The sequence below is a fragment of the Balearica regulorum genome, chromosome Z, assembly GCF_011004875.1.
Source record: "Balearica regulorum gibbericeps isolate bBalReg1 chromosome Z, bBalReg1.pri, whole genome shotgun sequence".
Taxonomy (NCBI): Eukaryota; Metazoa; Chordata; class Aves; order Gruiformes; family Gruidae; genus Balearica; species Balearica regulorum.
The window spans coordinates 34870278-34883670 of NC_046220.1; the positions used below are offsets into that span (position 1 = coordinate 34870278).

The following is a 13393-nucleotide window of genomic DNA, read 5'->3' on the forward strand; positions in this document are numbered from 1 at the left end:
TGTTTTATAAAGGCTATGCATTCACTGCTCTGTACCATCTGGCTTCATGAAAGAGAAAATGAGATGATGGTGAACCTGGCACTGCCACAGCTAGTCTCCTTCCAGTTGCTGCAGACTAGATGGTGCAAAGGATTGCTTAATTGTATATAGAGCCATTCCCTTCAAAGACGATAATTTGCAAGATGCATTTCTGCACCCATGACCATAGTCTGTGGACTAGGTCATTACTTACCTTCTCCACCAGTGAGAGTTGTTGACCTAGGACTGGCTCTGTCAGCTAGTGGGCCTTAGTTGTCCTGTCCCTGCCCTGTCCCCCTGCCCCCGAAGTTAGTTGGCTCTGGGCAGGAGTTGCTGAAAGGAATAATCTGGTCTGTGTTCTGCAGTATGTCAGACTAGAGGAGTGTGCTTTGACCTTCTCTGACTTTGGGAGTGATTCCTTTTTTGTCTCTTCCTAGATGCACAAGGTTATTCCTAAGAGTTATTCCACCCTAAGCCAGACTACCTTCTTTCCTCAGTTCCAGATTATCTCATTTCCAAAGCTTTTTTCATTAAAGAGAACTAGTTTGGTCAGAATATTGACTTAAGAAAGAGGGGGCAGGAATACAAGGCAGAGAAAAAAGCGTCCAGCCAATATGTCAGGGAGAAACACCTGTTTTATACGTGCCTTGATGGTGTCTGTACCAGGATTCTGCCACAAAGCCCTTTCAAATATTATCTGTGTTCCCTCCTTCTTCCAGCAAAAAACCCCCCAAAACTCTGTTAGCCCTTTCATCATCATCACCAGCACACAGCCCCTATGTCGCGTCCCAGGAGCTCCCACTGCCATTGCACCCCCAGGAGGAGGAAGAGGAAGAGCTCCTGCCTCACCTGCTGCTCCCTGACAGCATCAATGTGCTGGAGAAAGTAGACAAGAAGTACAAAAAGAAGAAGAAGAAGCAGCAGAAGAAGCAAAGACTGCGACAGTTTAACGATCTCTGGGTTCGCCTTGAAGAAAGGTAGCTAACAGCTGGGGAGGGAGGAGGGTTTGTCATGCAAACTGGACTTAAACTGATTAATTCAGTACGCCAAACTTCTGCAGGGGCTAGATACATGCTGAGGGCAGGATCTGATGTTCTCCCTCACCGTGATTCTTGCTGAAACATTTACTCAAGGCTGCTTGTGCTTTTAGTGACAAAATAACTTCTTCCACGTCGTTAGGTTTGTGGAAAATTAGACATAATACAAGTGGAAGCCTTGTCTAGATCATCTTGCGTTTGGGCTTGAGGGATTGTGAGCATATGGTGGTCCTTTTTATCACATAAGGCTGGGTCCAGTGGTAGATGGTACAGATCAAAGCCTTGGACATTTATCCAAGAGCTGCTGCATATGTGGAAACTGTCATATCGGGCATATGTGCTCCTTGCATTTGGACAATATTTATGCAGTACTTCCAGTGTCTCTATTCTTCCAGTCTTAAGAAGCATGTGAGCCCCATGGCATTACTGGAGATCTGGAAAGAGGTATGACAAGCTAGTGGATAATGGGGTTAATGTAAAAAAATGGAGTGTGTTGTGGGGCAAAGGTTCACACATAGCTCCTACTTTTCATCCAGAAGAGCTTACTCACCTACAAGAACTACAGCAGTCTGCAAAAAAAAGCCAACTTCTGCCTCAGTAGCTATACTTAAGCTTGTAGCTGAATGTGTACTTTAATGTTTCCCTCCTGTCAGATAACACACAGACCTGAGTCTGTTCTCTTTTGTACTTTGTGTCTCTGTTTGTATCTCTGCCATACTCAGGTTGAAAGCATTTTATTTCTGTGGTATTGTAAATAACCAGACAGGTCAGGATGATGAAGAAAAGCCTGCAGTTCTTGAAATGAAGCCTCTACATTCTTTTCTTTTTTTTCTTCCTCTGAGTAGTATTTCTTCCTGCTCCCCAAGGTACTGACTATATCAGGGTTCTCCTGTGTTGCTTCTGTCACCTCCCTGGGTCCCAGCTGTACCACTGCTTTGAGTAATACATTGCTCAGGCTGGCTGCAAGCGAGTGCAGCAGGTGTTGTTCTGTTCCATGCATTCAGCCAGTCAGACTTTTTAGACCAGACTCCTTTTCCTGTTTTCTAGAGTATTTTTGTGCTCTCTCTGCTACTCCTTCTAACCTAAGTGTGAGTAGTTTAGAGAGAAAGGGAGACAAATGCATATGGAAATTTGCATGCCCACTGACAGACCTACACACAGTCCAAGATTCCCCAGTAAAACAAACCTTTAATATTGATTGCATTTGATTTTGTCTTTTAATGTACCATTTACTTTCTATTAAGGTAGTTGATACCCACTGTTTGTGAATGGGTTTTTGGAGCTTCTGTTGTCAGTCTGTTTAGTTGAAATGCTAAGGAATGTTTTGAGGTCTTTATGATCTCAAGTGTCCACCTTGCCTGCACACTGATATGTTCAGTTTTTCACACACAGGTGTTCAGATTAAGCTCAGGGAAGTCCATGGATGCCCTGATGTCAGATACACATGCACTTGCAGCATCAGTGCCTTCAGAAGAAGAGGGAGGATATGCTACTGTGACTAAATTGGAGGTGTATTAGGGCAACATACTGGATTGCAAGTACTGCAAGGCAATAGTGATGTAAAAACAAAGCTAATGACAGTTAGGAAACTACTGCATAAATACAGGAGCAGCAAATGCCTCCTTTCCTTTTCTTCTTTTGTAACGTTTCCTTTCTTCCTCTACTAATTAACTCATCCTTTGTGCTAGAAACTTACCCGGGTGCTAGGTGACAAGTTCTTTCTGGGGGCGAGTCCTTAGTAGCAGCGAGCTTGAACGTCTGGAGACCGAGCTGTTTGCGTGACAGTCCTGGGAAAGAGAAGTGATGGTTATTGCTACTGATTGCTGCGCCCGTACTGCAGAGGGAAAGACACGAGCGTCAGAGAGGCAGCTGTCATTGACACAGCCCCCACGCGTGCTTTGGGTTTAGTCTTTGTAAAGCAGGGGGACTCACCACCCTCCCTGACCGGCACCCGCGTGTGCAAGCAGTCCGTGCCGCCGCGGACTCCTGGGCAGGCGTGGGCTGAGCTGACAGCCCCACCTGGTGGCACAGCCGCCATGCGTCCCCACCGAAATCCAGCTCTTCTGCTCACACGTGTGCAAGGCACATGCCACTGGGAGCCTCAGCCCTTGCTATAAGCGTTCCCCGGGGTGCCCAGGCACAGGTAAAGCTGTCAGGTTTCTTATGCGTGGGCCATTCGCAGCTTTCCTCCTGTGAGCCTGAAATGTGAAAGGCACAGCTCAAGTGATTTAATACAGTCTTGTAGTGGGCTTGGCAGAATTACTTTGGTTTGTGCTCATGTATGCATCAGCTGTCAGCTGTGTTTCTTTGATGTGCTGCCAGCTGGCTTATCTCCAGTTACTGTTCAAACCTTCTGTGGGGGCCTTTGGGTATGGAAGGGTAAGTGTTTTTAAAAAGGATACTAATTTCCTTCAATTTCCCAAAGCATTTTTGCTTAATGCAGCTGACCAAAGGAGAGAATGGTGCACAGCAGCTGGGGAGTGGGTGCAGGAGAAATGACTCCAGTTTTCTATTTGGCAGGTAGATTTGCTTTTAATTTTGTCCGAATTTGTCTTCTGCTGCCATACTGCACCATGAGGCCCTGGGGTGTATGTCAGCCTTACAGCTATGGGGTCAAGCATGGCTTTCAATGCATTGCCAAAGAGAACACCACCTGTGACACCTTCTGACTCTTGAACTGCTGTGGTGTAGGAGCTCCCCCAAGTCAGGACAGTTGGTGTTAGCAGCCTGGAGCATACAAATTTCTCTCCTCCATCATGTATTGCCCTAATAGTTCAGCATCGTGCAGGCTCTGACTCAGTTCTTGTTCATCACCACCTCAGAGTCCTTGTTACCACTGGGAGATACTCTGGGATGGTGATCTCTTTTTCCCCAGTAACTGTAGGATGTGTTTCTGTAAGTGGCTTTTCCTCTCCTTAAAGCATGTCATTTAAACCCTTTGTAATTCCTGACCTGTGGAGGGGAACATGCAGTATAGGAACAAGTTTGGTCCAGGCTAAGATGCATGTACAGAAGCACGGCTAGGGAAGATGGATCCAGCTGAAAGCAGGTGCCTCACTCCTGCTGTGCTCAGCAAGTGTCCCCGCAGTGACACTCTTTTGCAACAAAGTTTGTTTTGTGGTTCTTGCATATTTTCTGCTTAGCTGAAAGGCTGGCTGGAGGGCAGTGGGAATATGGTTGTGTTACCCACCTGACTGACCGTGTGGGAGCAATGGGCAGGCTGGCTGGGTAGACCTGAGTACATGGCGGGTGTTTTGGTGCTGTCTCCACCCTCCTCAATCTTTTCCCTGTTCACACTCAAGACTGCTTCACAGTTTGGCTGGGAAACATCCTCGTCCATGTGGGCTTTGTAAAGCTAATGATGACAGTTTAGGAAACTACTGCATAAATATGGAGCAAATGCCTCCTTTCCTTTTTTTCTTTTGTCATGTTTCATAATGTGGGAGCTGCCTACACCTGTGAGGAAGGAATGAGGCAGCGCTCTGCCATTAGGAGACACAGTCCTTTGGTGAGCATGGAACCTTCCCAGAAGCCCAGAAGACTGACAGTGGGTCACAGAGGCTGACCATCTCCTGCTCTGTGGGCATTGGGCAGTTCTGGGCTGGGTCTGGACTGACATTCTTCTCTTGCCTTGCAGTGCTACAGACCCTCCTCCCCGGATCCGCATCATTAACGGCTACATCACGGTTGAACCCCAGCCCCGGGGCCATGGACGGTCTAGTCACGCTTGCGCAGACACCGGCAGCGCTCACCAGTTTCCACATTCTATCTTGCTCCTGCTACTGACTTTGACTTTGCATATGATAAGTCTGCATTGAAATCACAGGGGGAGCCAAGCTGCAGGGCTCTTGCCTTAAAAAGCAAAAAAAGAAACTTAACGTGAAAAAAACCCACAAAAATAGAAGACTGAGTGGGACACCTGCTCTTTTGGGTGTTCTTAAACTGCCTCCTTTTCCTGAATCTGGATCATTAACACTATTAACTTGTTTGACCTGCCCAATACAGGAGAAGATATTTTAATGAGAGTGTTATTTATCCTTCTCTTGCAGAAGAATGATTTCATGTTATCCCATAATGCTTTGGGGAGATTATGATGTCGCTATAACATAGCTGTTTAGCTGTATGAGCCAAACTAAATTACATTTTTTTCACCTTCAGTGCCTTGTAAGAAGATTTACACACCACTAACTTTATTTTTTTCTGTTTAGTAGAACAGAGTATTTTGGTTATATGAGCACAAAGGTTGGTATTTTATGTGTCCACTGGTAATGCTTTTAATTCTTGCTTGCTAGGGCTCCAGATTACATATAAAGGTTTATGACAACACCTTCTACAATAGAATAAAATGGTAAAGAGTTGTGAACAGAATGTTTCTGCCGTCTGTTTGGTGCTGTTGTAAGACGGGTATACCTGAACCTCCAATGGCCAATGTACTGAGCCTGGTACCTTGGAAACACAGCAGTCACCTACCCCAGTGAGACAACAAACCCTCACGTTTCCCTTGCTATGCATGTATACGAGCTTCGCTATGTTTTTCACTGCCTATAAAAAGTACCTCCTTTTCTCATCCTACTGCATGTTGGAGGAGGAATGGTGAACAGTTCCAGTTTTCCTAACAGGCTATTCATCTCTCAGTCTCAAATTTCAGTCCCCCTTCAGAAGGACTGAATCTGAACAAAGCCTCGGTTTGCTGAGGAGAACAGAGAAAGGAGAGGCTAAATATTGCAGTTTGCAGCAGCACTTCGGGGAAGAAAGTATATCTGGGCTGGGGTAGAAGACAACACCATCTCATTGTATATTCCTTTTTATAGAGAGTACTAAAAACCTGAGAGACCCAAATATGTTCTGGCCTCCTTGGCTTTACACAGCAGCCAGGCTAGTGATGTGCTCTCCCCTGTGTCTGTGTCTAGTTGATCTTTCACTGGTGTAAACTGTCCTACACCTGGTGGGTCCGCAGCTATTTTCCTTGGCCTGAATATGACCTGAGGGGAGCAGATCAGATGGGGGATAGCTGAGTTTCAAATAGGCACAGCAGGCCTGACAAACTGAGCACATACTTGTGTTTTTACCAGTGTAACCGAGGAGGCTACCAAAACCGTTGTCAGAATGTCAGTGTGTTCTAATGGCTAAGGTCTGCTCAGGTACCAGCATTCTGTGGGCCACAGAGCATCAGGAAAGCAAGCATTCCCATTATGTGCCTGGAAGACTTCACCGTCCCTTTATCTGTCCCTCTGAAGCATCTGAGGTAGATTTTGTTGCCTTGCAGTTGGGATTCAGTCAGGCTTGTGATGAGTAGCAGACTTGATTGAGAACTCACTGTGAAGGTGCAGGTACTTCTTTCTTCAGTGCAAGAGCTGAAATCTGGTCTCTCCTGAGCTAGGTGCCTCCACGTCCTCTAAGTGCTATAACAAAGCGTTCTTTGTTGTATCTAAATATCCTGGTCTCCCTTTTCCATTCTCTTTCCTTTGTACTTACTAATTATCCTGTGCACTTTGCTGTTCCCCTCCTTGACAAATTGTTTTCATAAGTCATCTCTTCAGTATTCTCTGTGAACAGATCTGTTCTGAGATGATTGGGACTCTTGCCATGGGTTCCTTGTGGTCAAGATTTCTCTTTCTCTGTTGGGAGGCTGACGTTTGCAAAGTTATTGGCAGAAGTGAAAAACCTACCCACTTCAAAATGTACTGGTTTGATAATATAATTCCACACACCCCTGAGATTAAATTGTAATGTTGGAGAATACAGGTTATAAGCATCACTGATGTTCAGCAATGTATTGTGACTTCTTGTGAATATTTGTTGCTTGACTAAGCTTGGCTAATGGACTACTGTGTTATGACATACATGCTTTTTAATTATTATAAAACTTCACATTTATGTATATAGCTAGGAGAACAAGGCAGACAAACATCCTCCTTAGAAAATGGGTTTGCTCATAAATTCCTGTTTCCGGCGATAGTCAGCACTTGCACTTTATTTCTACTTGCTGATGAAATGGACCAGGCATTAGACACCATTTATTTTGAACTTTGTTGACCTTCCAACAGCTACCTCCTGCAATTTCACAGCTTTTCCTTTCTGCTGCTGCTTGCTTTTTATGCATTGAAGCTTTATTTTGCGATATGATATTTGTTTACCAACTAGGATTGCTTGCGAAGCATTGCAGGAGGTATGACTTCACTCAGTGTGCTTTCGTACACAGTAATGTGCTTTTGTACGCAGTAACATGCTTTTATCTGACACAGCTTTTCTGTGAACTGTGAATGCCCCTTAGCAAGCTGGCAATCCAGTGCTGGTTTACTTTCAAACCCTTTCAGATTAGGATGTGAAAAATAAAATTACTGAAAGAAAAAAAAAATCTTGTTCTTCAGATAGGGTCTAAAAATGTTCACATCTCTCAAAAATTATAATTATAGCAATGTGAGAGGGGATGCATAAATTCATTACCTCATTTTAACCTCTGACACACTTTAAAGACCTTGCATGGTTTTGTTATTTTAAAGGTGCAGTAGCATAAAAGAACAGACTAATGCAAAAACCGTTGTTTAGTGATTCACATTTATTTCTTTTCACTTTGAAACTTTGGAAAGAGGGTGTTTTTTCTGGTTTTAACTATTTATGTCACAAAATTATACTTCTAAAAACAGAAGTGGAAGGAAAACTGCAAGAGTTACAGATGGCAGGTAAATAAATAGAAATTAAGAAATCTAAGCATTTTGTTTCTTTTGTTTCTGTGTGCTGCTCTTGTACCCTCTGCAACAAGGCTTCAGGGGTAAATACGGTGCTGTTCAACTGGGGGAGAAAAAGCCAAGCACTGAAAGAGCAGAGCCCTCTCTTCAAACACCAGGGTAGTCTTGTGGCTGGTCTGTTCTCTTCCAGGTACACTTGAAGCTGCAATTACTCCATAAGTAAGATAACAAGCCGGTGTAATTCAGTGAGTTGATATGGCCCCTTTTGATCAGCTGTTTTAAACACTGTGACACAGTGTGTAGAAATCAGGCTGAAATCTCTTACTTAGATAACCAAAGAATGTGCTTTAGAAGGTTTATTTCTCCAGTGACTTGCTGTCTAGAAAATGTGAACAAAGCATGTTATTTACCCTTTATCACAAAAAAATAAAATCTAAGCCATGAAAATTAATAAAGGACAGGTGACCTTGTTATATCCGTGATGAAACTGATTACCATTTTCTACCCTTCTACTCTGCTTCATCCAGACTGCTATCCTGTAACCACCTGAATGCATATGAGGTTTATTCAGGTCAGGTCTCATGCTGGAATTAATCTCCTTTCAGGATCACAGTCCTGTTATGGTGCAGGGTTGTCCTTATCAAGAAGACTGTATGTATCAGTAAATTCTGTAAAGGGTCGCTATCACAATACATTAACACTCCTGCCTGCAAGCAGGCCACAGCTAGACTGAGTGGGTTAAACAGTGTAAAATGAGAAGCACACAGTGTTGCTGGGTGTTTCCAGTGCTTCAGGATACTAACAGCCATCCAGCGTTTATATTCAAGATTGTTCAGAAGATACTTTTGGTGTAGGCAGAGAATCGAGCCTCTTGCCTTTGATCCCCTGAATCTTTCTGAGGTGTGTGTCTTTCCATATGGATAATTCCAGCAGCGTTCATTATACCTTATTCAAGAGCTGGGTTTTCCCATGCTCAAGCAACCAGCTATTTCCTGTTGGTGTCCAGGGAACTGGGCATTGAACAGGTCAGAAAACTTCCACCCTACAAACACTCTGACCGTGACTAAATTACCTCTGATTATACAACTTGTATCTCAAGTCACTTAATCCTTCAGGTCACAAAACCCATGGAGAGTTTATTCTCTCCTACACTGCAAAAAGTGAAAGCTTTGTATTTTAAAATGTCATTTGTATGTGTGTTGATATCATTTGTCTGTAGATGCATAAATAATTGAGTAGTCAGGATGACAAATACTTTGCTGTCACAGATCTCTCTCTGATGCTTGTGACAAATGACTACAGGTCTTTTGTGCATTATCTCTTTTATTTTATTTATTTTAACACCCTTCCTTCAAGTCACTGTAAGTTTATGCAGCTGAAGACAAGAAACAGTATTTGCCTTTGTTTCCTGACAAATGCTACTATTTGTGCATTGTCTCAGTTCTCCCTACTCCTCCTCTCCACACCCCACATCCTGGATCTGAATTAGTCTGTGCAATTTTAGGCAGTACCAGCAGAAGGTCAGGGGACCTGCTTTCTCCTTGTAGACACCCAGTGGGGAACTGCTTCTGGGGTCCCCACAGAACAAGGAGCAGAGCTATTGCCTTTGTGCTGTCAGGTAGCTCTGAGGTTAAAATCGTGGGTAAAATCTGTTTTCAGTTCTCTTTTCTGCTGGAGGAGATTTGAAGCCACAGCTCCTCCAGGTGCAGTCTAGGACCCACTGAGAAGTTAACTGAGGGGAGACAGTTCCTCTCTGTTTAGCATGCATGGAATATATAAATGTTTCTTAAGCAATGGATAAGCATGACTTAAGAGGTTAAGAGCTGATTACCAGCATCTGCCAGGGATAGGTGTGATCAGCTGCTGGAAGGCCGCCTTCCTGCAGCCATTTCTGTACTGTGTATTTGATAGTCATTGGATTTAACCTGTAAACATTCCTGGGACACGTTTGAGGTTATCAAGTGGTGGCAGAGTATCTCAAAAGATGCATGCAACACAGCCCTCTGAATGATTCAGACCTTGCATACTCGCAGTACTTATCATCCAGGGTTAGTGCACATGACAAAATGTACACTGGGGATATCAACCTTGTCCAAGATGGTTTTGCCTACTGTATGTTTTCCCAGTACAGCACAGTGGGCCAGGTTGAGGCCAGTCTGAGTAACTGGTGGTAGAGCCAGAGTCCTTGAGGACTGAGAGCTGGTGCTCCCTTTGTGAAGTTGCGGCAGGTGGTATAGACATACTCAGAGAGACAAAGCAGCTCTGACCCTATGATTAATAGAGAAATAGAGGTCTTAACGAAGATGCACTGAACACTTCAGATAAAAAACCCCACAGAGTGTTCATCTCTTTCTTCCCCCTTCTGGAAACCAAAGCTTTGAAGTTTTTTAAAGCCCCACATTAATTTAGTGAGTATTCACTGTAATCTTATGAACATTTGTGTAGAGTTCAGTGGAAGGAGGTAGCCCCTTCTAAAGAAAAGGTAGAAATCAGATATTTTGATTATGTTCATATTAGCAATAGAAGAAAACAGGCCCCTGTCTTGTCAAGTTGCATTGCAATACATGTGCTGCTGCACGCAGTCACATGTTCTGTTATTGTGATTGTCTGTCTGGTACATGGCTTTTGAAAACATCCCAGGAAATGCATTTTATATGTCTGATTTGAACATACTGGAATGTTATAAACAAGTATGAACTCACTGGCCTGCCCCAGAGTTTACTAGCAGGCAAGGCAATTTTCTGCGACCTTCTGATGGTGGGTGCCAGGCCTCAGTTCCAGGTGGAAGGCACATGAAGTTTTGTGCTGGACTTTTTTAATATACTGGGTAACTATTTGCCAATATAGCTTCAAGGATATAAACTCACACCTAAGTTGATCAGATGGACAAAGGCTATTAAAAGAATTGGAGCAAAAATGCCACAAGCAACAAGAATCTTGAATACCAGGCTCCTACCCTGTCATGAAAGGTAAAAAAATGTGTAATGTAAGTACAGCAGTTACACAGCTGTACTTAGCAAGCCACATAAAACAGCCATCTGTCTTGGGGCTTTAATGTTTCCAAACACTTTGCTACTGTGCAAAGACCCAACCCATTCAGAAGAATTCAGGCATTTTTCTATAACTAAGTAGGCAACCCATATCCAGGCCCTTGTGACACATGCAAGTACACAGGATGGTTTCCCCACATTAGACTTATGCTGAAATGTTAGCTTCTTAAATGCCGCACAGCACTATTTCTTTTCTGCAGTGTTGTGTACTTCCTCTGTAGCTTATGTTGCTCTTCAGTAAGTTTCTGCTGCCTATGGCATTAGAATATAATAATGAAAATAGTGCTTTGCAAAGGAACTTGTTCTCTAGAAGATGACTTGGGACCAGTGTCACTTTGGTGACGTTTCTTCATATTCATAATGATACAAGAAAATATGAAGTCTTTGTCACCAGAAATCACCAGTCGTGGCCTAGGATCGATTCATATTTTGCTGAAGAGTCATGGGCTAATAGGGGACCCTCTTCAAGCTTGCTGAGGCTCTTTCAAGCTTGATGCTTGTATTGCCTGGAGGTGTGGGAATTTAAACAGAGAATAAAAGTACTACAGTCAGCTGAATTCACAACATTGTTTCTTGATTGATTATTGCGGGTACAGTTGTTCCATTATCTGTTTGGGAGGTAAAGCCATAATGCTTGAGCTGTTTTACATGGTAAGGCTCAGATTTGAGGAAAATCAATTGTGTTGAGAAATCTGAAAATGTCACTTGTGGTTAACCCAAGAACTCAATAGCTAGAAAGGAAATTAGGCAAATAAAGCAGTTTACAGAAGGGCTGACAATCTCTGTCTCAACAGTTTAGCACCTAGACAGCACGAAAGGAAGCTGATAATGCAGGAAACATTTAGGTGTACCACCGTGAACAAACACACAGTAATTTGCCCAAGAAGCCAGGTGTCAGTGATGAACTACACTACAGAGATTGGTTTACAGCCTGAAAAAATGACAGAAATACCCTTTCCGAATTTCAGTGGTGGCTACTAATAACAAGCTGAATATTCTTCAAATACCCAATCCTTTACTGAATTTGTTATCTGTTTAGTCTCAGTGACTTCCTCTGGTAATATGTTCAAGATCTGACTTGGAATTTCCTACACCTGAATTTCATTAAAACTCAAATTTGTTTTGTAATTTCTTCATGCTTGCAATTTGGGGACTGCAATTCTTGATGCATTAGTTCTGTTTTTTTAATTCAGATTAAGTGTGCTGTAGAGCCAGAGATGTTTAAAGCCAGTCTGTTCATTATATGGAAAAACAAAATGCATTCAAGGTCTCTGAAGCATCTGTGTCTTGCTGCACATATCCTGCCAGACCTCTCTGGGGAATCTTACTTCATGACCCCTTGTATCCAAAAGAATGAGGGTTCAATCCAGACTGACTGGTAGACTAGCAAATTAAGGATAAAGGACATTTCAGTGAATTTTATATCCTCTGATATGATGAGGCCAGCCTTCAAAGTGGGAGATCAAGAGTTGAGTTAGAATTTAGGCTTGAAATGTATGGATACATGTTAAGCTGTATTATAAGCAGCCACCACCTCTTGCAGCTCCAGAGCCTGGGGCTTTCCTCCTGCCTGGCAGCTGGAGCCTGGTGGCTCAGAGACCCAGACGTCTCTGTCCCAGGCTGATGCTCTGATGCTGCTTTCCCATTTGCAGGTTCAACCAGTAGTGAAGCTGAGCACATGTCCATCCCAGAGACAGACAGACGTGTGTGCACACACACACACACACACAGAGGATGCTGACACAGCCAGTCACACACACTGCCACAGATGAAAGCGTGTGCACCCCCCTGCCCCTCAGTTCATAAGCACACACACAGTTGTGGCTTGTATGGGATGGGCATGGCCCACATGTCTGTCCAACCACTACCGCCACCCAGATCCTGAACCCTTTTACACGCTTCATGGGTCTTCTGCTCACCATCTCATCCAGCTAACAGATCCAGCACTCACACACCCATCTCACCGGTACCCCACACTCACAGATTCCCCCAGTTACCAGCACAGACCCTCTGCTTACTTGGTACCTCTGCCCAGAACCAGCACCTCCTACTCAAGCTGGTACAGCTTGAGGTTTGCCCGTGAAGTGCACCCCAGTCCTGCACACAGCAGGTTTGCAGAAGACACAGACCCTCTTCTGCCCCATGGCAACAGGTGCCAGGCACATGCTCCTGTGACTTGAGGTCCCACTCCAGCTGCTGGAGATGAGCCCCTCTCTGGCTTTGTTTTCCCCATAGTTTCCTCACAGTTACTGGTTTTCGGGACACAGACTGTTCCCATCCCAGTGGCTGCTGGCCAAGACCCCCACCCGTTGTAGTTAAGAAAAGATTTAAGAAGAAGATAGGACCAACTTCAGTGATCATGCACAGGGCATGGTCAGATAAGCCTACTGACTGGCAATATCTTACATGCGACTGGCCCCTTTCATACCACTTTCTGTCTATTCCCCCCTTTGTTCCTCCCCAACCCCCTTCTCCATTCCTTTGTAAATTTTGCATAGTCCCTCAGACACTCCTTGAATATCTCAAATCCTCACAGTCCTCTGTTTTTCTCCTTTCTTATCAGATACAAATTCCAGGTGGCCATCTTCTCCAAAGCTGT

At 44.0% G+C, this 13393-nt stretch overlaps 1 protein-coding gene and 1 long non-coding RNA gene across 2 annotated transcripts in view; both read left to right on the forward strand.

Annotated features, from left to right (window-relative positions):
• LOC104643038 (metalloprotease TIKI1) overlaps positions 1-5423 on the forward strand; it is an 80088-nt gene extending 74665 nt beyond the window's left edge. Inside the window, exons 6-7 of the mRNA XM_075740191.1 lie at positions 738-995; positions 4693-5423. Of these exons, the coding sequence (XP_075596306.1) occupies positions 738-995; positions 4693-4873 (439 nt within the window). The 3' untranslated portion in view covers positions 4874-5423. The remainder of the gene's footprint in view (positions 1-737; positions 996-4692) is intronic.
• LOC142599464 (uncharacterized) overlaps positions 1-13393 on the forward strand; it is a 393830-nt gene that overhangs the window by 221412 nt on the left and 159025 nt on the right. The gene's annotated exons all lie outside the window — the stretch shown is intronic.